At 53.0% G+C, this 18,581-nt stretch overlaps 7 protein-coding genes across 7 annotated transcripts; 4 read left to right on the forward strand and 3 right to left on the reverse strand.

Moving 5' to 3' along the window:
* The first annotated feature begins 1,829 nt into the window (after positions 1-1,829).
* BO86DRAFT_391301 (putative mitochondrial phosphate carrier protein (Mir1)) lies at positions 1,830-3,398 on the forward strand. The gene is made up of 5 exons (XM_025672560.1): positions 1,830-2,166; positions 2,315-2,734; positions 2,808-3,102; positions 3,162-3,209; positions 3,269-3,398. Exons 1-5 carry the CDS (start codon positions 2,048-2,050, stop codon positions 3,308-3,310), a joined length of 924 nt encoding a protein of 307 aa, XP_025524907.1. The 5' UTR covers positions 1,830-2,047; the 3' UTR covers positions 3,311-3,398.
* A 192-nt stretch (positions 3,399-3,590) lies between these two features.
* Positions 3,591-5,048, reverse strand: BO86DRAFT_367455 (glutathione synthetase ATP-binding domain-like protein; the record flags this gene model as incomplete). The annotated part of the gene is made up of 1 exon (XM_025670158.1): positions 3,591-5,048. The coding sequence occupies one exon, from the start codon at positions 5,046-5,048 to the stop codon at positions 3,591-3,593; it is 1,458 nt and encodes a 485-aa protein (XP_025524908.1).
* Positions 5,049-5,422: 374 nt separating this feature from the next.
* On the forward strand, positions 5,423-6,864 carry BO86DRAFT_391304 (GPI-anchor transamidase). Its single transcript, XM_025672561.1, has one exon. It carries the CDS (start codon positions 5,522-5,524, stop codon positions 6,740-6,742), a length of 1,221 nt encoding a protein of 406 aa, XP_025524909.1. The 5' UTR covers positions 5,423-5,521; the 3' UTR covers positions 6,743-6,864.
* Positions 6,865-8,045: 1,181 nt separating this feature from the next.
* On the forward strand, positions 8,046-10,730 carry BO86DRAFT_319305 (cell division control 45 family protein; the record flags this gene model as incomplete). Its single annotated transcript, XM_025668246.1, has 2 exons — positions 8,046-8,870; positions 8,940-10,730. 2 exons carry the CDS (start codon positions 8,046-8,048, stop codon positions 10,728-10,730), a joined length of 2,616 nt encoding a protein of 871 aa, XP_025524910.1.
* A 692-nt stretch (positions 10,731-11,422) lies between these two features.
* On the forward strand, positions 11,423-13,391 carry BO86DRAFT_391307 (uncharacterized protein). Its single transcript, XM_025672562.1, has 3 exons — positions 11,423-12,256; positions 12,375-12,901; positions 13,099-13,391. The coding sequence occupies exons 1-3, from the start codon at positions 11,476-11,478 to the stop codon at positions 13,297-13,299; spliced, it is 1,509 nt and encodes a 502-aa protein (XP_025524911.1). The 5' UTR covers positions 11,423-11,475; the 3' UTR covers positions 13,300-13,391.
* A 766-nt stretch (positions 13,392-14,157) lies between these two features.
* On the reverse strand, positions 14,158-16,331 carry BO86DRAFT_319321 (polynucleotide adenylyltransferase; the record flags this gene model as incomplete). The annotated part of the gene is made up of 7 exons (XM_025668247.1): positions 14,158-14,359; positions 14,413-14,527; positions 14,572-15,178; positions 15,240-15,451; positions 15,525-15,899; positions 15,964-16,112; positions 16,183-16,331. 7 exons carry the CDS (start codon positions 16,329-16,331, stop codon positions 14,158-14,160), a joined length of 1,809 nt encoding a protein of 602 aa, XP_025524912.1.
* Positions 16,332-16,761: 430 nt separating this feature from the next.
* BO86DRAFT_367471 (homoserine acetyltransferase family protein) lies at positions 16,762-18,278 on the reverse strand (the record flags this gene model as incomplete). The annotated part of the gene is made up of 6 exons (XM_025670159.1): positions 18,043-18,278; positions 17,489-17,984; positions 17,311-17,420; positions 17,099-17,246; positions 16,960-17,039; positions 16,762-16,904 (listed from the first exon to the last, which is right to left on the reverse strand). The coding sequence occupies exons 1-6, from the start codon at positions 18,185-18,187 to the stop codon at positions 16,762-16,764; spliced, it is 1,122 nt and encodes a 373-aa protein (XP_025524913.1). The 5' UTR covers positions 18,188-18,278.
* Between the last annotated feature and the right edge of the window lie 303 nt (positions 18,279-18,581).

Genomic DNA, 18,581 nt, shown 5'->3' on the forward strand with positions numbered 1-18,581 from the left:
AGGATACGAAGATAGACCCGTAAGCACAAGGCTCGAGATCACATATCTTCATCGAATACTTATCGTCAAGCCTTAGTACACCAGGGGCCAAATCATCATGGCGAGTCGAGCGGTCATTTCAGACTCTGTATTTCTAATCTCCTTGAAACCGTGGTTAGTGGAAGCCAATTTGCTTTATACTGCCACATTTTGATGTCGAATGCGACGGAAATGCACCACTGATGATGAGAACTGTTTTCCCTGCGCTTTTGAACCCACCCATACTATGACAACTATTTCATCTTTCGACTAGGGAACCACTCCTATCAGTGGTGACGAATTGTATACGCCTTGGAATAATATCCACATGTTTCTCCGTAGTAAGCTCTCGGACAACATATGGTTCCTTCTCGGAAGGACTCAAATTGAGTATGGCACATGTGAGGCCGGAAACAGGTCCGAGAATTGCTATACTGGATGAAGCCTGGGGTTGTCGGCCGCGGATTGGCAAATGAGGCAATATCTCCTAGAACCTGAGCAATATGACCACTGCTCTCCGTGTGCATATACAAACTCATGCCACTGTCAGTGCCGAGGATTCGCCTCTACATGAGAGTAAGGTTGACTGGTAAGACATCCCTCGTGGCGTTGTAAAGATCGCCAAAAGGATACACGAGTTCTTCCTTCTCGATGAGACAGCCTTCGTACTGATAGTCCATTGTCATATTTCGCGTCTTTCCGTTGAGAGCTCTGACTTAGAAGCTAAGGAAGCCTTGGGTATGTGTCAACCTTGAAGGGGATGCAGGGTCGTAGGTAATGTGATAGACCGTCAAACATAGTATAAGATGTATCGACTCTTCCAAGGGGCATTCATTGGCTAGTCGTAGGCGTCGATCGACGGGAGGAGTATGAGAACTGTAGACTGAATTGAAATTCTAGAATAGTCTATGGGTAACCTTGAGACAATATAGTGAGTTGACAACTTGTCTCCCGAAAGTATGGATTGGGCTTCAGATTCAGATCACTGTATCCATGGTTGATTGAGTTACATCGTCAGCATCATTGAATGATAGGCCCGCATTACACCAGTTCCGCACTGCATTTGTGAAGAAGCTCTCAGGGATAGAGGCACAATCGCGATGTTCGAACACCTTGTGGGCGACAGGGTTCAAAGACCCAAATATAGCATCGTGGATGAAATCCGCCTGGAGATCTCGGTCGGCTTCCCGTTGACCGAAGGGGATTATGCGCCAATCCGGGATCTCGTCGGTCTGGGCGGAGTTCCAAGGATCCAGGTGTTTTTTATGGTCAAAGAGAATCAGATGATGTCAGCCAGATATCGCTCGTCCTCGTAGCGACACGCGTGTCGATTTTAAGGACAATAACCAGGAGAAACATGGATAGATAGGGGAGAATGAGAGGAAGGCCATCACTACCTAGGTAACCATGTCTCTCTTCATCTGACAAGTATGGCGGGTAACTACTGTAACTACCTAGTACTGGAACTACCGGGAGAACGGGAACTGCAATGCCTCAGGCTCGAAGGAGGGAGGAGGGAGGAGGGCTTATCAAGATCTTCTTCAAGGTTCCAGTAACAAACAACTGGAATCAATGTTAGACAAGCCACCTGCCACTTGTCAAGGGATCCCAAGAATCGATAGTAAACGAGCAATTGGGAGATCAAGAGTGATTCAGTCAGCCCTATTAATGATCCTACCAATGCTATTGTTAGCATTACTCAATTCCTTATGCTATGACGACTCCTCAATAACCATGTGTTGACCGGGAGATCGGAGTTAAAAGCGGTTCCAAGGCGCGGTGCATTGGCAGCGAAAAGTTTTCGGGTTCCGCTAGCCACTAGGGCCAAAAGCAGCGAGGTTCCGAAGCCATCCCTTTCAAACTCTCCCTCCCCCGTTGCCGGCCGCCTCCATTTTCTTCCTTTCCAATCTCTGCAAAGCTTCAACCGCTTCGCTCTTCTTTCCTTTCCCCTTCCTCTTCCCCTTCCCCCACACTCCTCTCCTCCTTTTCGTTTTGTTTTTCATAACATCCCATATACCCTTCATACATAATGTCCGCCACTACCCCTAAGGCCGACGCGCCTACTGGCCTCGGCCTCTACTCCAGATTCGCCTTCGCTGGTGCTGTCTGCTGTTCCGTCACTCACGGAGCTCTCACTCCTGTCGATGTGTAAGTCGGACACCGTCTCGTCTCGCCCCCGTCGCAATTGACCGAACGCGCTCGGTGTTCCGCCTGTGCGCGCGCTCGATCGACTTGAACCCGTCCTGCCATCCGACCATGCCCGTTGCTAACGTCCTCTCTTTCTCGTGCCTTGCAGCGTCAAGACCAGAATCCAGCTTGACCCCGTCACCTACAACCGTGGTATGATCGGTGGTTTCAAGCAGGTCATTGCCAACGAGGGTGCTGGCGCTCTCCTCACTGGTTTCGGTCCTACCGCTGCCGGTTACTTCCTCCAGGGTGCTTTCAAGTTCGGAGGTTACGAGTTCTTCAAGCAGCAGTGGATCAACCAGCTCGGTCTGGAGACTGCCTCCAACAACCGCACCGCCATCTACCTTGCCTCTTCCGCCACCGCTGAGTTCTTCGCTGATATCGCCCTGTGCCCTCTTGAGGCCACCCGTATTCGTCTCGTCTCCCAGCCTACCTTCGCTTCCGGTCTCATGAGCGGTTTCGGTAAGATCCTCAAGAACGAGGGTATCGGTGCTTTCTACTCTGGTTTCGGTCCTATGCTCTTCAAGCAGTATGTCTTCCCGCGACGTCCCGGTCGTCCGCGCCCATACATACGTCTATGCGCCATCGCTAACTTCCGACAGGGTTCCTTACACTATGGCCAAGTTCGTCGTTTTCGAGAAGACCGTCGAGGCTGTCTACGGCTTCGTTGACAAGAACTCCGTCTCCGAGGGTGCTAAGACTGGTATCAACCTTGGCTCTGGTCTCATTGCTGGTTTCGCTGCTGCCATCGTCTCCCAGCCCGCCGACACTATGCTCTCCAAGATCAACAAGACCCCCGGTGAGCCTGGTGAGGGTACCGTTTCTCGTCTCATCAAGATCGGTAAGGAGCTTGGTCTCCGTGGCTCTTACGCCGGTATCGGTGCTCGTCTCTTCATGGTAAATTCAGTCCTCAAAAAATGGCAGATCGGGACTTTGAAGACTAATTTCCTTTCCAGGTTGGTACCATCACCGCTGGTCAGTTCGCCATCTACGGTGACATCAAGGTACGTGGATCCCTGTTCGTCAGCTGCTTCCGAAGCAGATCGCTAATTGAGTATTGTAGCGTCTCCTCGGTGCCACTGGTGGTGTTGAGATCGGCAAATAAGCGTCGAATTGTACGATTACTTGACTATGTTAGACCTTTAGTTTTGATACAATGCATATATATTAGATTAGAGCATGGTTCTTGGAGCTTGGATCCCGCCAACGCCACCAACGGTGGTTTTGTACCAATCAGGCGTAATTAATGCCGATCACATCGGTACGGAACAAGTACCCTAGCATACTGCAAGCGTTACTGTATGTTCGTCATGATATCAGGGTTCGGAATGGAACGACTTGTGTGATTTACTATATGTGTGGATTAGCATTCGTTCATGAGCACATCAGTATAGGAGTGGAGTGTCAAAGCACCCATAGCCCTTCACCACGCTCATCTCATCCACGCCGGCAAGCTTGGTCTTGAATGACCACCCTGCAACTGTGTTACTCAGAAATTCCGAGCCCTCCATCGTCCTCTTCTTCCAGATACAGGTCCCGATCACGCCGAGCTCCGATACGACCTGGCCCGAGCCAATGCCCTGCGGCGACATGAGTACATTATACACCGCCGGCGAGCGGATGCGCTCCATCAAGATGTATGCACACCACGCGGACGGCGCAACCGAAGCCAGAAAATCCGGTATATTCGCCCCGTAGACATTGTGACATCCACCCTCCAGTGATGGTTTCAGCACGAAGTGCTCCGCGACATCGGGATCAGCTGCCCACTTTCGAGCCCGCACACCCGCTTGCGACTCATCCAGCGGATACATGGGGACGAACGTCTTCCTGATCTTGGCTGCCTTCTCCGGCGACAGGAACCTCTCCACCGAGCCGGGCTCTGCGAGGGCTTGCTGGACCTTCTTGAACGTGAGGATCTGTGCCAGTAACGTCGGGCACTTGATCGCTCGGGATGTCTCCAATCGGACGCGCGCGCTCTTGCCTGCATCGTTGTATTCGTCGGCTTCGTAGCCGGCGCGCAGGTAGACGACGGAGATCTCGATGGGGGCTTGTAACTGCAGCCACGGTGGGTGAAAGAGCAGCTCTTTCGTTTTGGACAGGGAGGTGTGTGCGAGGAGATCGTCGCCCCATTCGACACGGTAGGCGGGGACGGGACTGTCTCGATTCCACAGCGCATATTCGACGGGCCGTTCGTCAGCAATGTTGAAGTTCTGGGGCTGGACAACAAAGAGGACGGCTGTTTTGGCAGCTACCTTGCTCTTTGCTTGCCCATAGAGGGCGTGCGCTTCTGCGAGGCAGGCACCTAGTGATTGAATATTGTTGTTTTCAGGCAAGGCAGCAAGACTAACAGGTGAACCCCCGTTTGTGAGGGAAGCGTATGCGCCTGTACGGGTAAAATGGCGGTGCATATCCACGGTCTTTTGGGCGTGGGAGGCCCCGGCGCAGGAGAAGGTATTGAACTCGACTTGCTTCAGCTGCGGGGTGGAGATAGGGCCGTCGGCTGGGTCGATAGCCAGTTTTGAGGTTCCGTCGCCTTGAAGCATGTAGTCTGAACGGAATATTCCACATGAAATGTTTTGGATGTACCCATCTACACGCTTGACCTTCCGGTGTATCTCCCACAAAGCCGCAGCAAGCGAGTTGACATGAAGTATCTCTTGTAGGGTTGTTTGTATCCAATGCTCATCTTCGGTCATAGCACAGTACAGCTCGTGATAGATGCTCTGCAGTTCGAGTGCTTGATCGAAATGCGCTCGAGGGAATGGCGTTGGAAACAGCGTCACTCCGATGGGACAGCAGAGGACACTATGCGCAGACTGACTGCGGACGCGCTTGAGCATGGAGCCATGGTTGATTTGCCAATCTTGAACGCTGGAAGCCAGCCAGAGGCGTTGCTCCTCGGATAGTGGTGGAGGGTACATGTCAGGTTATTGTGCACATGGATGAACAGTAGTATATTTGACACCATTGGCCATCTTATCTCAAGCACGGATCTGACATAATGAGTGAATAGCAGTCCGCTCACCGCAGAGCTGTGCACTGCCTCATTCCCTCATTGCCTCAATTCTCACTGGGCCTATGGCCGATGCGCATGTGGACGATAACTGATTAAGTGTCGATCTGATTCTAAGTCTAATGTAGTTAGCGCGCTGACTCCACCGTATCCGCTTCGGTGCCTGAGGATTGCCGCCCTTCCTCCGCCGCCGCCGCCGCCCCCGAATCTGTGCTTGTGCCTGGCCATCATCACATCTCGATTGATAATCATCCACTTTGATCATGCTCTAAACTCCTCCCATCACTTGCTATGTCGACCATGTATTCTGGGCTCGTTTGGGCCCTTCCCTTCGTTCTTCTTCTATTCACAATTTCCGTGACCTCTGAGCACACATCGAACTGGGCCGTTCTCGTCTCTACCTCACGCTTCTGGTTCAACTACCGCCACCTCGCCAATGTCCTCTCTCTCTATCGCACCGTTAAGCGGTTGGGGATTCCCGACTCGCAGATTATCCTAATGCTCCCCGACGATATGGCCTGCAACCCCCGCAACGCTTTTCCCGGAACCGTTTACAGTAACGCCGACCGCGCAGTCGATCTTTATGGCGACAACATCGAAGTCGACTATCGCGGTTACGAAGTCACCGTGGAGAATTTCATTCGCCTCCTGACCGACCGTCTCGACGAAGATGTGCCCCGCAGCAAACGGCTGGGTTCCGACGCAGGAAGCAACGTTCTGGTATACATGACCGGCCACGGGGGCGACCAGTTCCTGAAGTTCCAGGACTCGGAGGAGATCGGGGCATGGGATCTGGCGGATGCCTTTGGTCAGATGTGGGAGAAGAAGCGCTACCATGAGCTTCTGTTCATGATCGATACTTGCCAGGCCAACACCATGTATACGCATTTCTACTCGCCCAACATCATCGCTACCGGATCGAGTGCGCTCGACCAGTCCTCGTACTCCCACCATGCGGACAGCGACGTGGGTGTCGCGGTGATTGATCGGTGGACATACTATGTGCTGGAGTTCCTCGAAACGCAGGTCACGAGTGCGAACTCGAAGCAGACTCTGGGCGACCTCTTCGATTCTTACGATGAGTCTAAGATCCATTCCCAGCCGGGTGTGCGGTGGGATCTCTTCCCTGGCGGCGAGCAAGAGGGTCGCCTGCGGACGGTGGTGGACTTCTTCGGAAATGTCCAGAATGTCGAGGTTGAGAATGTCAATGCCACTGAGCCGGGCTCCCTCAAAGAGGACCTCATTGAGATCGCCCGGCTGGTCGAGAAATGGCGCACACACGACCGGGACATGTTTGCCGGGCACAATGATTCGCTTCTGCAGGAGGGGGCAACCGTTTCACGTCCGGAGTCAGACATGCATCATCAGGTATTCCCGCATCACACGGTCAAGATGAAGGTTGGACCCGCGAGGATGACCGAGGAGTCCACCTGGGAGAAGCGGTTCATTGGATTGACTGTGCTTGGTGCATGTGCTGCCGTCTGGCTCGGCGGCTCGGTTCTAGGCGCGAGCCCTGCTTGATTTGAGATGTTGTATAGCGTGTAAAGCGTGTGAAGTTTTTCGTATATTCAATTGGTGTTCATGCTCACTATACCTAAGCTCGTTCAATTTTAATCTCCTTCTCTTTTTCTATCACAAAATTACTTGCTTTTTATAGGCCTTGCTAATCAAGATGATTATGATTACTGGGCGTAGTGACGCAGAGGAACCGGCGGCAATTGCTCTATTGACCATATTCAAGCAACAATCGTAAACGCAGGTCAACCTGGAACCACAAGCAAGGAGCCCTGCAACCAGGTATGATATCATTGCTCTTAGGACGAACTCATACAAAGCAATTAGATCCTGGTCCTTGGTCTAGTTACGGGGGAATCAATGTTCATTTGCATGTGGTGCAACATCCAGCAGCAGGAACGAACCCCTCCGTGACAAACAGATACAAGCGCGTAACACGAGAGACGGAAGTGTGAGAGAAGAATTGGGAACATTGTCAGCCCTTCCTTCGCAACACCAGCAACTGAAAGTATGCTGAAGGTCCTCAGCAACAAGAGTAAAAGAAAAAAAAAAGAAAAAAAAGAACAAAAAGGGAAAGGGGGAAGGGGAAAGGAGAACCTTAAAATTCTTCAGTGGAAACCAATTGAAATGGGAGTAAAGCAATTGAAGTCAAAGCAATTGAAGTAAAGCAATGAATCCTAAAAGAGAAAAAGCAGGCTTGGCGGCCACTCGACCTCCGCACGTGCCAGACGCGTCTTTTGGGCCCTGGAGATGCGCGACGGGAAAACCGATTATTACTTCGTTACTTCTGTTAACTTACTTTAGCCGCTCAACTGCCCTCTCTTGACTCGATCTCAATTGTCGTCTCCAGGCCTCAAGAAACATCTCACCCCTCTTAGACAATGGAGTCTTGGACCGTCTAGAAAATTGTTCTTACCTTCACTTGCAAAAGATTGCTCCTCCTACTTCTCTCCCTCCCATTGTTATCCCACCATCTTTCTATAAACCCCCCCACGGAGTTGGGGCCTGTGGAAGGGGGCCCTCTCTGTCGCTGTTGCTGCTGCTGCTGCTGCTGCTGCTTCTGTTGTTGCTCCTTGCACTTCGCTGCCTGCTTTATCTGCCTGTTGACAACTTCCCCCGGAATACTATCGTTAACCCGCGCATACACACGCGCGCGCGTGTGTGGAGGTGATCCTCTATAAGAACTTACCCACCACCTACAACAAAAGACCGGCCTAGCGGACCCTTGTCTTCGACCTTCGAGTCGAGGAGAGAAGTAGTGCGGCGGGGGTGTGTCTTTTCGCGCCTTGCCTAGTTTCCACCGGGCGCCATGTATCTCCCTCGTCAACTCATCTCCCATCTATACCTCCAATTACTCCGCTCACATCACCCATTGTCCCCTCCGGTGCTGATCCTCGTCGCCCTCGAACCCGATGCGCTCTGTGCCTGTCGAATCCTGACCGCCCTACTGAAGCGCGACTACATCCCCCACAAGATCCAACCAGTGGCCGGCTATGGCGATCTCTCGCGCGCCGGCGAGGAGCTGGTCAAGCCCATGCGGACGACGCATGGCGGTAGCGGGGGTGTTGTCATCTGTCTTGGGGTGGGTGGCTTGGTCGACCTGACGGAGATCTTGTGCTTGAGTGGCCCGGACGAGGAAGACGAAAACAATAATGAGGACGATGAGGGACGAGGGGCTCAGGATATGGGAGGGGTCGAGGTTTGGGTCTTCGACGCACGACGGCCCTGGAACCTCTCTAATGTGTTCGGGGGCGAGGCTATTGCTGATGCTGGTGGCATGGCGGACACGGGGACCGGCAATGAGAGACGGAAACCGCGCGGGGTGGACAGAGGGTGCATCACGCCCGGGTATGCGTCGGGCAATGGGGGTATTGTGGTCTATGACGACGGAGATATCGAGGAGGAGCTGGGTAGGGAGAGGGAGGCGTATTGTGAATTGATGGCGATGCCGGAGGTGGACGAGGAAGCAGACGATTTCGACGAACTTGCCGCCGATGGCTCGGAGAGCGACGGTGAAGCCGATCATCCTTCTAGTTCGGATTCCAAGAAGCGGAAGTCGTGGTCGCGCCAGGACGATGAGGATGAATCCGACGAGGACGACGGTCCGCCCCGTCAGCGTAGGAGGAGTGATTCGGTATGTTTTGTCCGTCCGCAGTACTCGCGGCGGTTGTTGTTCGAGGCTAACCTGGGTGCTCTCGTGCAGGGCTCGTATATCATCTCATCTCCAAGTCGTCCCCGAAGGATGGGGCACGATTCCTCTAACTCCTCTCGCTCCGTTACGCCAACGTCCGACTCGCCGTCCCCCATACATCCCAAACCGCCCTCCGAGCGGACCTTAAGGCGTCGCTTGCTTCGTATGCGACGGAAGTATGAAGGCCTCTTGCAGAGTTACTATAACTCCGGCACGTCGTACTCGGAGCCGATATCGTCCCTCGTGTATTCACTTGCGTCCGAGCTTGGTCGAGAAGATAATGATCTACTGTGGCTGGCCATTGTAGGCGTGTCGAGCTTGGAACTGAGTGGCCGAACGATGTCCGGCGTGGGCGTGTCCAATGCGCTGGAGTATGGTGGCTCGGCCGGTTGGGGCGGAGAACGAGGCGAACGAATACGGCAGATCATGAGAGATGAAGTCCACCGATTAAACCCTCCCGATCCCTACGAGCGCGACATCAGAGGCGAAATCAACGGCGTCATCCCGACCACTGCTCGGTCACCAACCGACAAGTCAATCCGACTCTCTCCCGAGCCTCGGTTCCTTCTCATCCGACACTGGTCGCTCTACGACAGTATGCTTCACAGCCCTTACCTGGCATCAAGATTACATGTCTGGACGGAAAATGGTAAGAAGCGGTTACACAAACTGCTCGCGAAAATGGGCATCAGTCTGAATCAAAGTCACCAAAACTATACTCACATGGATATGGAGCTTAAGCGAGTATTACGGCAGCGCCTGCTCAAATACGCACCAATGTACGGACTCGACGGGCTTGTTCCTCCCGAAGCGTCCGGTCATGCTGCATCTCGCGAAGGGTGGGGTTTCGTCCGCTGCTGGGGCTGGAAAGCCTGCCTTTCTGCCGCTGACGTCGGCGTTATCATTGGTGCTATTCTAGAGGTTGGCCCGGAGGATGCTCCTGGCACGTGGGATGCGAAACGGCTATCGAAACCTGCCCTCGAGACCACTGACGATGTATCTACGGAATCTGACCTGTCCAGCCTTCTCCCCCGGTTTTGGAGTGCATACGATGCGCTATCACTGACATCAGAGTCGCCGACGCTGCTCCTTGGCTCACTTTCTCTTGCACAACATCTCCACCGCGCCATCCTGCGGACTGGAACATCGTTATTGTCCAAACATCAGATCCGGCACTTGCGCGCCTTCCGCATCGCAGTTGTCAAGGACGGTCCAGATCTCAAATTGTTCACCAACCCCGGCGCGCTGACGAAGTTGGCTCTCTGGGTCGCGGAGGCCATCCGCGTGCAGGAACGGGAACGAGCGGATACCGTTAAGATCGGCCGCAGACGGGCTGTAGGTACCCCATTAGTTCTGGCTGGGCTTGATGAGGATCGAGGTCTCTATGTTGTCGTTGGCACAGGAGGCGGGGGAGGTGTTGTCGACTTTGCTGCTCTAACCAAACGCCGCGAGGAGAGACGACGGAAAAAGGAGGCCAAGGAGAAGAAGCGGAAAGAGCGAGAGCAGCGTCGAGCCAAACGCGCTGCGGAGCGTGCAGCAAGAGATGATGACGAGGACGAGGACGAGGACGACGAAACTGAAGAATCCTCCTCAGAATCCGAATCGGAGTCCGAGGACGAGCAGGACCTGCGTGGCAACAAGCACCTTTTGCGGAATCGTTTTGGCATCGCCTTCCAGGAAGTGGTCCAGGAAACCAGTGCCCGCGTCCGCATCGATAGTTTCGAGCACTGCGTGGTCGAGGTGCAGAAGGAGGATCTAGGAGGCTTCCTCGAAGCTCTCAGCTTCCGCAGCGTTGTTGGCTGAACGCCGCAACAGGCAAAATGCTCTTAGGTTTACGCCGCGACACAACCCTTTCTTACTGTTTCATGCTCTATAATCTTCTTGATGTGCCCGCTGACACACCAATCTCTTCTTCCCTAGTCATGCTTGAGGCGGTATATGGACGTTTTGATACTCTGTCTTGCACGGGATGCAGCTTCGAGGAGTGCCGGTGACTTTCTTTCTTATTTATTCTGTTTTCTGCTTCAAAGTTCTAAGAAGACATAAAAGGAGGACATGCATAATGACAGGTTGAGAACCATCTTTGCGATCATTCGACTTTCTTTTTCTTCTGCCCTCTGGTGTTCAATGGCCGTGAATCCTTCTTCAGGTTGGTTTGTGTGTATTGACACTTTTGGATATAACTGCATTTTGTCACTGGTTGCTTGGCTTCACTCATGATGACTGATTTGCATCTCCGCACATGTCATGGCGCTTGTGGTGTTTGGAGGGGATTGGCTGCTGACTGTTGTTGATGTTGTTCTGGTCTTGTTCTTTTCTTTGTGCATAGCATATAGCATGATGCATTCAGCAAGATATGAGTTTTTCATTTTCTTCTCTCGACCGAGAATCTCTACTGGGGGAGTTCGGCTTTCTGTCCGATCATCCTCTTTCCCTCGCCGCTTTATCTCCCCACATCGCCTTATCTTTCCCATCTATTTATTGCGCCCTCACCACAAAGAACCCAGCATGTTCCAATTTCCCAAGCTCCAAAAACTTCATATCCACCATGGCTAGCATTCACAACTACCCGGTGCTATCGCGCCAAAGCACCCTGGCTCAATTGCCCCCCGAGTCCACCATCGACGCTCAAGGCCAGATCGCCCAGCTCCTCTCGACCACCTCGCCCAGTCGTCTCGTCGTGCTTGATGACGACCCCACCGGCACCCAAACCTGCCATGACATCGCGGTCCTCACCGTCTGGGACATTGACACCCTTGTCAACGAGTTCCGCCAACCGTCCGGCGGGTTTTTCATCCTGACCAACTCGCGCGCCTTCCCCGCCAGCGAAGCCGAGCAGTTGATCCGCACCATCTGCGAGAACGTCGCCGAAGCCGCCGCACGCACCCATCAAACGGTGGACATCGTCCTCCGCGGCGACAGCACGCTGCGCGGTCACTTCCCCCTCGAAGCCGACGTCGCGCAATCGGTGTTCGGCCCCGCCGCAGCCATCATCCTCGCCCCGTTCTTCTTCCAAGGCGGCCGCCTGACCATCAACGACGTGCACTACGTCGCCGAAGGCGACTCCCTGGTGCCCGCGGGCACCACTCCGTTCGCGCGCGATGCCACCTTCGGCTTCGACAGCTCCAACCTCAGAGACTACGTGATGGAGAAAGCCCCGGGACGGTTCCGCCCGCAGGAGATCCACTCGATCACGATCGAGGACATTCGTCTCGGCGGACCAGAGGTCGTGTGCGAGAAGATAAGACAGATCCCCGAAGGCAACGTAGTCATCGTGAACGCGGCCGCGGAGTCGGATATGCATGTTTTTGTTGCCGGGTTGCTTCTGGGTATGTCCCCCAAGTTCAACAAGATGCATGGCAGACAACCCCCACCCCATTCATCCCCATCCTCTACATCCGGCCCTCCACGCAAACAAAAGCTGAACAAAACAATCAATACTACCAGCCAAAGCCCAAACCCCGTCCGCAAAACCCTACCTCCACCGCACGGCCGCCTCCTTCGTCTCCACCCGCCTCTCCATCCCCACCATCCCGCCGCTCACAGCAAGCGCCCTCGACCTCCCGCACCCGAGAACCACAGGGGGCCTCATCCTGGCCGGCTCGTACGTGCCCAAGACCACCACGCAGCTCAAGCATCTAACGGACCGCCACGGGCCCACGGGCACCAACGCCCTCGCCATCCTGACCCTCGACGTCCCCGCGCTCCTGACCCAGCCCACCCGTTCGTCCACCGCCACCGCCACCGCCAATGCCAACACCCCCAGCATCCAACCCGCCGTCGCAGACCTAGTGACCCAGATCCAGACATCCCTGCAAGCAGGGCGGGATACCTTGGTGATGACGAGCCGGGACCTCGTGACCGGCCAGGGCGACGGGGAGAGTCTCAAGATCGGCGGGAGGGTGGCCGAGGCGTTGGTGGAGGTGTTGAGGCGGGTGGTCGCCCGGGTTAGGCCGCGGTATATTGTTGCTAAGGTATGCAAAGTAGCCCCTATCCATTTGTTTCATTTGGTGTTTTTCCCTCCCCGGCCGTTTTCGGCTCGGTTTCTTTTTTCTCGATGGGTTCGCTCAGATTGGGCTTAGGTCCTGGGAGTTTGCGGGCGTTGTGCTCGAGGTTTGTGGACCGATTGCGCCTGAATGGACGGCTGACTGCTCGGTGGTTCTGGTACTAGGGTGGGATTACTTCGTCCGATGCGGCTACCAAGGGACTGGAGATCAGGCGCGCCATGGTGGTCGGCCAGGCGGCGCCGGGCGTGCCGATTTGGCGTTGTGATGAGCCCACCTCGCGACATGCGGGGATTCCGTTTGTGGTGTTTCCGGGGAATGTCGGCGGGGAGGGGACGTTGTGTGAGCTGGTTGAGGCGTGGAGGTGATCAGAGTGATGAGAGTGGGGTGTGCATATACCACACTAATCATACTAGAAGGACCTTATGGGAGTCATTCATAGACATCATACAGAGTTAAGTCAGTACAACTAAAAGCTGAGATTGAGGTTGTGTTAGAGTGGCCCCTTGGCCACGGAATGTGTAGCTTTATTCGACTAGACCTAACTGGCAGATACACCAGCACCTAAGTCAAAGCATGCAAGGCATTATGTACAGCGATTAACCGTCGGTTCCTGAAAAGCAACTCCAAATGATATCCTGTACCCTTACGGCCATTGAGTCATGGGAAGACAGCTGTCCGGCTCTTACGACCAATTACAAACCGGCGGCACCTCGTCGAGGCGAGGCAGGACCATCTGTAGTATGCCACTTTGGCTGGCTGGCAGGGACATGAGGAGTACGAAGTGAAGACTGGAAGCAGCACAAAGAAAGACGATTAGGGCAGAGAAGTGTAGAAGAACCAACCTTGAAAAAGTATTGCCGGTAGGCGTCGACTTGTTCGCAATGCAAGCAATCCGGATACCAGATCAACTGTGTAATCGGTCAGATACGGCTGCGATTGTGTTTTCATCAATGCTTGTTCGTCCAGAGCAAGGGAACGGCTGATTTCGAACCCAAATACCGTTCATCAATTTCTGGCCCTCAGCTTGTGTTTGGTGGGGAGCCGGCCCCGGTGGAATTGCGTTCTCGGATGCACTATACCACGACTCACGCGGGCGTGGTTGCAGTGCTAGCCACCCCGTTGGAGATACCGTTGGATGTGACCTGGCGCTTGGCAGCCGATTGGGATGCGTCCTGTGAAATCAGTTGATATCAGTTATATCCAGACATCGGATCTGACAAGTTTCACACGATGCGCGATGATGCGCATTTCGTTACGTGGGCTAGCGCCGCTTCGTGATATACTTTGACTATCTTGTTTGCACTTACGTCCAATGAATCGATGCTCCGCTTGTGGCCGCTTGTGTCGGACTTCTTAATGACCTTCTTCTTCGGCCGAAGGGGCTTCTTCTCTCCGGGTTGGAAAACATCATCCGGCAGGTCGAAACTGGTGATGGTTATCAGCATAGGATTCGCTTGAGTGATGCATGAGACACTTACTTGCGAACATGAGTGATAGCCACATCCATGACCCCAGGCTGATATCCAGGCCATGTGGTGCAAAGAGATTTGAACAGCTGTGCATCGGATGAGATATCCAAGGACCGTGAGGCACCTTCACAGGTCAGCGAGTTCACAGGCGAGGCACAATTGACGTACCTGGTTCGAGTGGTTTCAGCTCCAGCCCAATATAGTACGTTGCCGTATACATGACTCGGGTGTCCTCGGCAGCCTTCTCTTCCGTGGCCGGAATCTCTTTGTTTTCCGCACCGTTTTGCGCAGCAGCTTCGTGGGCCGCATCCTTAGTCTCATCAGTGGTCTCGGTTTTGATTTCCCTGTCCTGATATTTAGTGGAGCCAGTCTTGACTGCCTCAATTTCCTCCTCGGAAGAAACCTTGTGTACCCTCTCGAAACCTTTAGGGAATGGATGGGCGACGGCAATTGTAGCCTTTCTGTCAAGGGCACCGACGAGGTGGCGGATCTTAGATTCAACAAGACCGGACCACACCGACTCTGCCTCCTTGGTTCTGCTGGAAGCGGTGATGCTGAGGTAGTATTTGTAGTCCTGAGTGAAGAACGTGTGTCGTTTGAACAAATCATTCCAGTTGAGCTGCTTCATAAAGATCTTATCCACAATGTCACCGCCCCTCTGTAACTCACGAAGAATCACAGTCTTGGTTGACACGGAAACATTGTGAGTGGCGCACATGGAGGGATAGGCAGGCGTGATAATGGGCATCAAATGGAATCGATCACCGTTGTAGATCTATTTTGACATCAATTAATCACCTCGCCACGCAACCTTACTTTTCTCGGGGAAGCTTTACCTTAGGGTTCCACACTTTCATTTGGAGGGGACCATCTTCAATTGGCTTCAGTAAGACGGGCTGGGGCCAGGCCCACTTTGTCATGATCCGGAAGAATTTGCCAACAATGACTGAGCCGGTGGCTTGAGGGTATAGTTGACAGACTCGTGCGACAAGCATTGCCCAAGCGACGCCACCTGGGAATCCCACAACGTTGGCATAAATGGCTCGCTCTAATTAGAAGAGGTGACGTTAGCACAACAAGCACTTCGAATATAGTCTAGGCCCATGGGCATGGGCACTTACGCTGCGCCCAAAGCTTAATGGCGCGCAGGGCCAGGCGGAAGGTTTTTTGCTGAGGTACAAGCTCCAGAATCTGGTCGGTCACACGGGTTCCATTGAGCGATCGAACTTCCTTTTCATCCAAGCCTCGCAGATAATCGTTGTTCTTCAAGTCGAGACTCATGGGCACGGATGGTACGATGAGGCGCGCGAATATCAGATCGATGCTAATGCCCGACAGCTCCATTTTAATGATAGGGACGAACGCATCGGGGACCGGTGTCATTTTCTCGATTGCTCCCGGTGGAGCCATCTGTTCGAGGACAAGGGGGAATTCAGCAAAGAAGTCGTCGATGACGACATGCTTAGGTCCGACAACCAGCGTATCAATATCCGAACCTGTTGACAGTAGGCATCAATATCCCTGATCCTAGTTCTGACAGGAGAATTCGGCCAAACTCACCTGGCCCATAAACACCAAGGCGGTAACTGCCGTACGTGAGAATCTTCCCTCCAGCTGCCTCCACGGCTGCAGGGGAGAGACCCTTCTTGCGGCTGACGACTTTGACAAACTCGATGGCGACACGCTGAAGAAGTAGAAGGACTTGTTGTCTAGAGTGCACAAGTAAAATCAGCATTTGTGTGAAGCAGTGTCAGCCAAACATGACAGGGTTCTTCTCACCTTCGTTCGGTCTCCGCCGGACTTTCGAAGTTATTCTGCGCCTTCAGCTCGGAAATTAGATCATCGTTGGCGGTAAGCTCATCTGGGGTAGGAAGGGCGGTGGAAATAGGAGGAGTAACTCCCCACTGCCGGGCTGGTGGTGCTGTCATGTTGGCTCTTTTGTCTGTCGAGTGTTACAGGATAAAGCGGTTGCGCCGAATAGGCGCTGGGAAGGCAGGCAGGCGACTAGATACCGGGGTAGGCGCGAAAATGAAGGAAAGACTTTAGAAACCGTGGAAAAGAAAATCGCCAGATATGATGAAAGGAATATCTTGAAGTGTGGTAATGACGATATGAAAAGGGAGGATCAAAAGAGAAAGTAAGGAAAAGTGGCTGGAACTGTAACAGCTGCTTTGATCGACTCGGGGTTGGAAATGAGGAGGCGCTTGAAGGTTTATCGCCGGCCACCAGATCAGCAGCTGATTCAGCATTCCAGCCCCATCACGTGTGTGTGGATGATGATTGATTGCGGGAAAGCACAATCCAATTCACTGTTTAACTACTACTAATACTTGCTGCTTGGATCCACCTTAGTCATTACTACTGCCCTCCCAAGGTCATAGACTTGAGTTTCTCCCCCAACCTCTCTCCGATAAAAGAGGTTTCCCCTTTGAAAAAATCGTTCAATTTCATGTCCAACCAGCTGAGATCATTCTTACTCAATCCGGGACCACCAGCCCAATCTGTTGAGTTATGCATTAGATCAAAGACTCGTTCGGGTTGTAGGACAAAACTTACGACCCCAAACCGAGGGAAAGATGTCGAGAGTACCAACTCCCGGTGCCATACAGGCAACCTCATACTCCGAATCCTCGGGCCTGTGTGCTTGGATATAAGTCTCTGCCTCAAGATAACACACGCAGCGCGACACACTTACGGGAAGTATAGATCGGTCTTTCCAGGCAACACCAAGACTCTTGCTTGGATAGAAGCCATGGCCTCCTCGAAATCTCCGTTGTACGGCTCTTGATCTGCCACATTTCCATTCTGCCATGTTTGCAGCATTGTCAGGAGGTTGGCTGGGTCTAAAATGCAAGTCCTATCAACAAAGGTTCCTCAATGCATGCACTCGTGCGTGGCTAGGCTGACCTTTTGAGAGCGCCCAGCTCTCCCAGAAGCTCACCATGAAATCTTCTAGATCTTTGTATCCGAGGACGGTCTCATATAGCTTTTCCCGGTAGAATGCTTGTGAGAATCCCCTTTCACAGAGGGCACGTCAGAATGTCTCCTGCTCCAGACAAAGGACGGGGTGATCGATTATTCTTACCAGCCAGCATAGCCCCTACCAAAAGCCTTCAGTCCGATCTGTTTCTCTCTCTCGCTCCATGTTTTATCAGACTGGCCGGCTTCAAGGACACCGGCATTTCCAGATCCTGCTGAAGAAATGTGCTTCGCTGCGAGTAATGCACTTTTTACGCCCTCAAGGAATACCTGGTTATGGAGCGACGTCCGGGCTGAACCGCAAAATGGCACCACTAGATCCATAAACTCGGGATACTGTGTCGCCCACTGGAAGCTTTGCGCGGCTCCCATTGACCACCCAAGCACTGCGCGTAGATGGGTGATGCCTAGATGCTGGGTCACTAGCATATGCTGAGCGCGAACATTGTCGTAGATGGAGCATTTGGGGAAGGGCCCTTGAATAGGATAATTGGATGGCGATGTTGACTGGCCGTTCCCAAAGAGCGCGGGGATAATTATGTAGTATTCATTGGGGTTCAGGGTCTTGTCTTCTCCGATTAACCAGAAGTTGTCGGAGATCTCTGTGTATATCAGTATAAGTGCATGACTACCTTGTAAGATGAAAATCAAGTCACATACGGCCTGAGAACCAGGAGGGGTAAACAATGGCGGGCGACTTGGGATCTCCAAATGTCTTAAATGCAATATAGGCGTCGACCAGCTTCTCCCCGCTCTGAAGGTCCCAATCTCCCAGCTTGAAGGTCTCGTAATCGTTCTTCGTCATTATATCGGTTGAAGAACTATAGAATCTGAGATTGTAGACTTGCTCGTAGAGCAATCACTGTATGGTGTCGGGTCTGGTGCTGATGGTGAAGTGATGGCGATGGGAAAGATGGGGAATGAGGGGTCGGTCTACAAGCCTTTCCTTGCCTTGTTTGCCTTTGTCTTTCTCTTATCAGAGCACCTGATAGAGTCGTGTTCCCTGCTTGGAATCGAGATCTAGCTACCTACCGATTATCATTTGGAATTGCGATCTTGAGCTGAAGTCTGCATATTGGCACAAGCTTCCAAGCGACAATTCATCGACATTGATGGCTAAGAGTCTAGTAGCGTTATCTGTACTAACTATCTGTCCATAAAGATTTCTCTGTGATATACGCTCGAACATAAATCTAGTA

The sequence above is a fragment of the Aspergillus japonicus genome (genome assembly GCF_003184785.1).
Source record: "Aspergillus japonicus CBS 114.51 unplaced genomic scaffold BO86scaffold_50, whole genome shotgun sequence".
Taxonomy (NCBI): domain Eukaryota; kingdom Fungi; phylum Ascomycota; class Eurotiomycetes; order Eurotiales; family Aspergillaceae; genus Aspergillus; species Aspergillus japonicus.

Bases quoted from the DNA above. Each gene is read 5' to 3' on its own strand.
- BO86DRAFT_391301 (XM_025672560.1), top strand. From the start codon at position 2,048: ATGTCCGCCACTACCCCTAAGGCCGACGCGCCTACTGGCCTCGGCCTC. The intron at 2,167-2,314 runs GTAAGTCGGACA...CGTGCCTTGCAG, and splicing joins GCTCTCACTCCTGTCGATGT to CGTCAAGACCAGAATCCAGC. The intron at 2,735-2,807 runs GTATGTCTTCCC...AACTTCCGACAG, and splicing joins GGTCCTATGCTCTTCAAGCA to GGTTCCTTACACTATGGCCA.
- BO86DRAFT_391307 (XM_025672562.1), top strand. From the start codon at position 11,476: ATGGCTAGCATTCACAACTACCCGGTGCTATCGCGCCAAAGCACCCTG. The intron at 12,257-12,374 runs GTATGTCCCCCA...CAATACTACCAG, and splicing joins TGTTGCCGGGTTGCTTCTGG to CCAAAGCCCAAACCCCGTCC. The intron at 12,902-13,098 runs GTATGCAAAGTA...TTCTGGTACTAG, and splicing joins CGCGGTATATTGTTGCTAAG to GGTGGGATTACTTCGTCCGA.
- BO86DRAFT_391304 (XM_025672561.1), top strand. From the start codon at position 5,522: ATGTATTCTGGGCTCGTTTGGGCCCTTCCCTTCGTTCTTCTTCTATTC.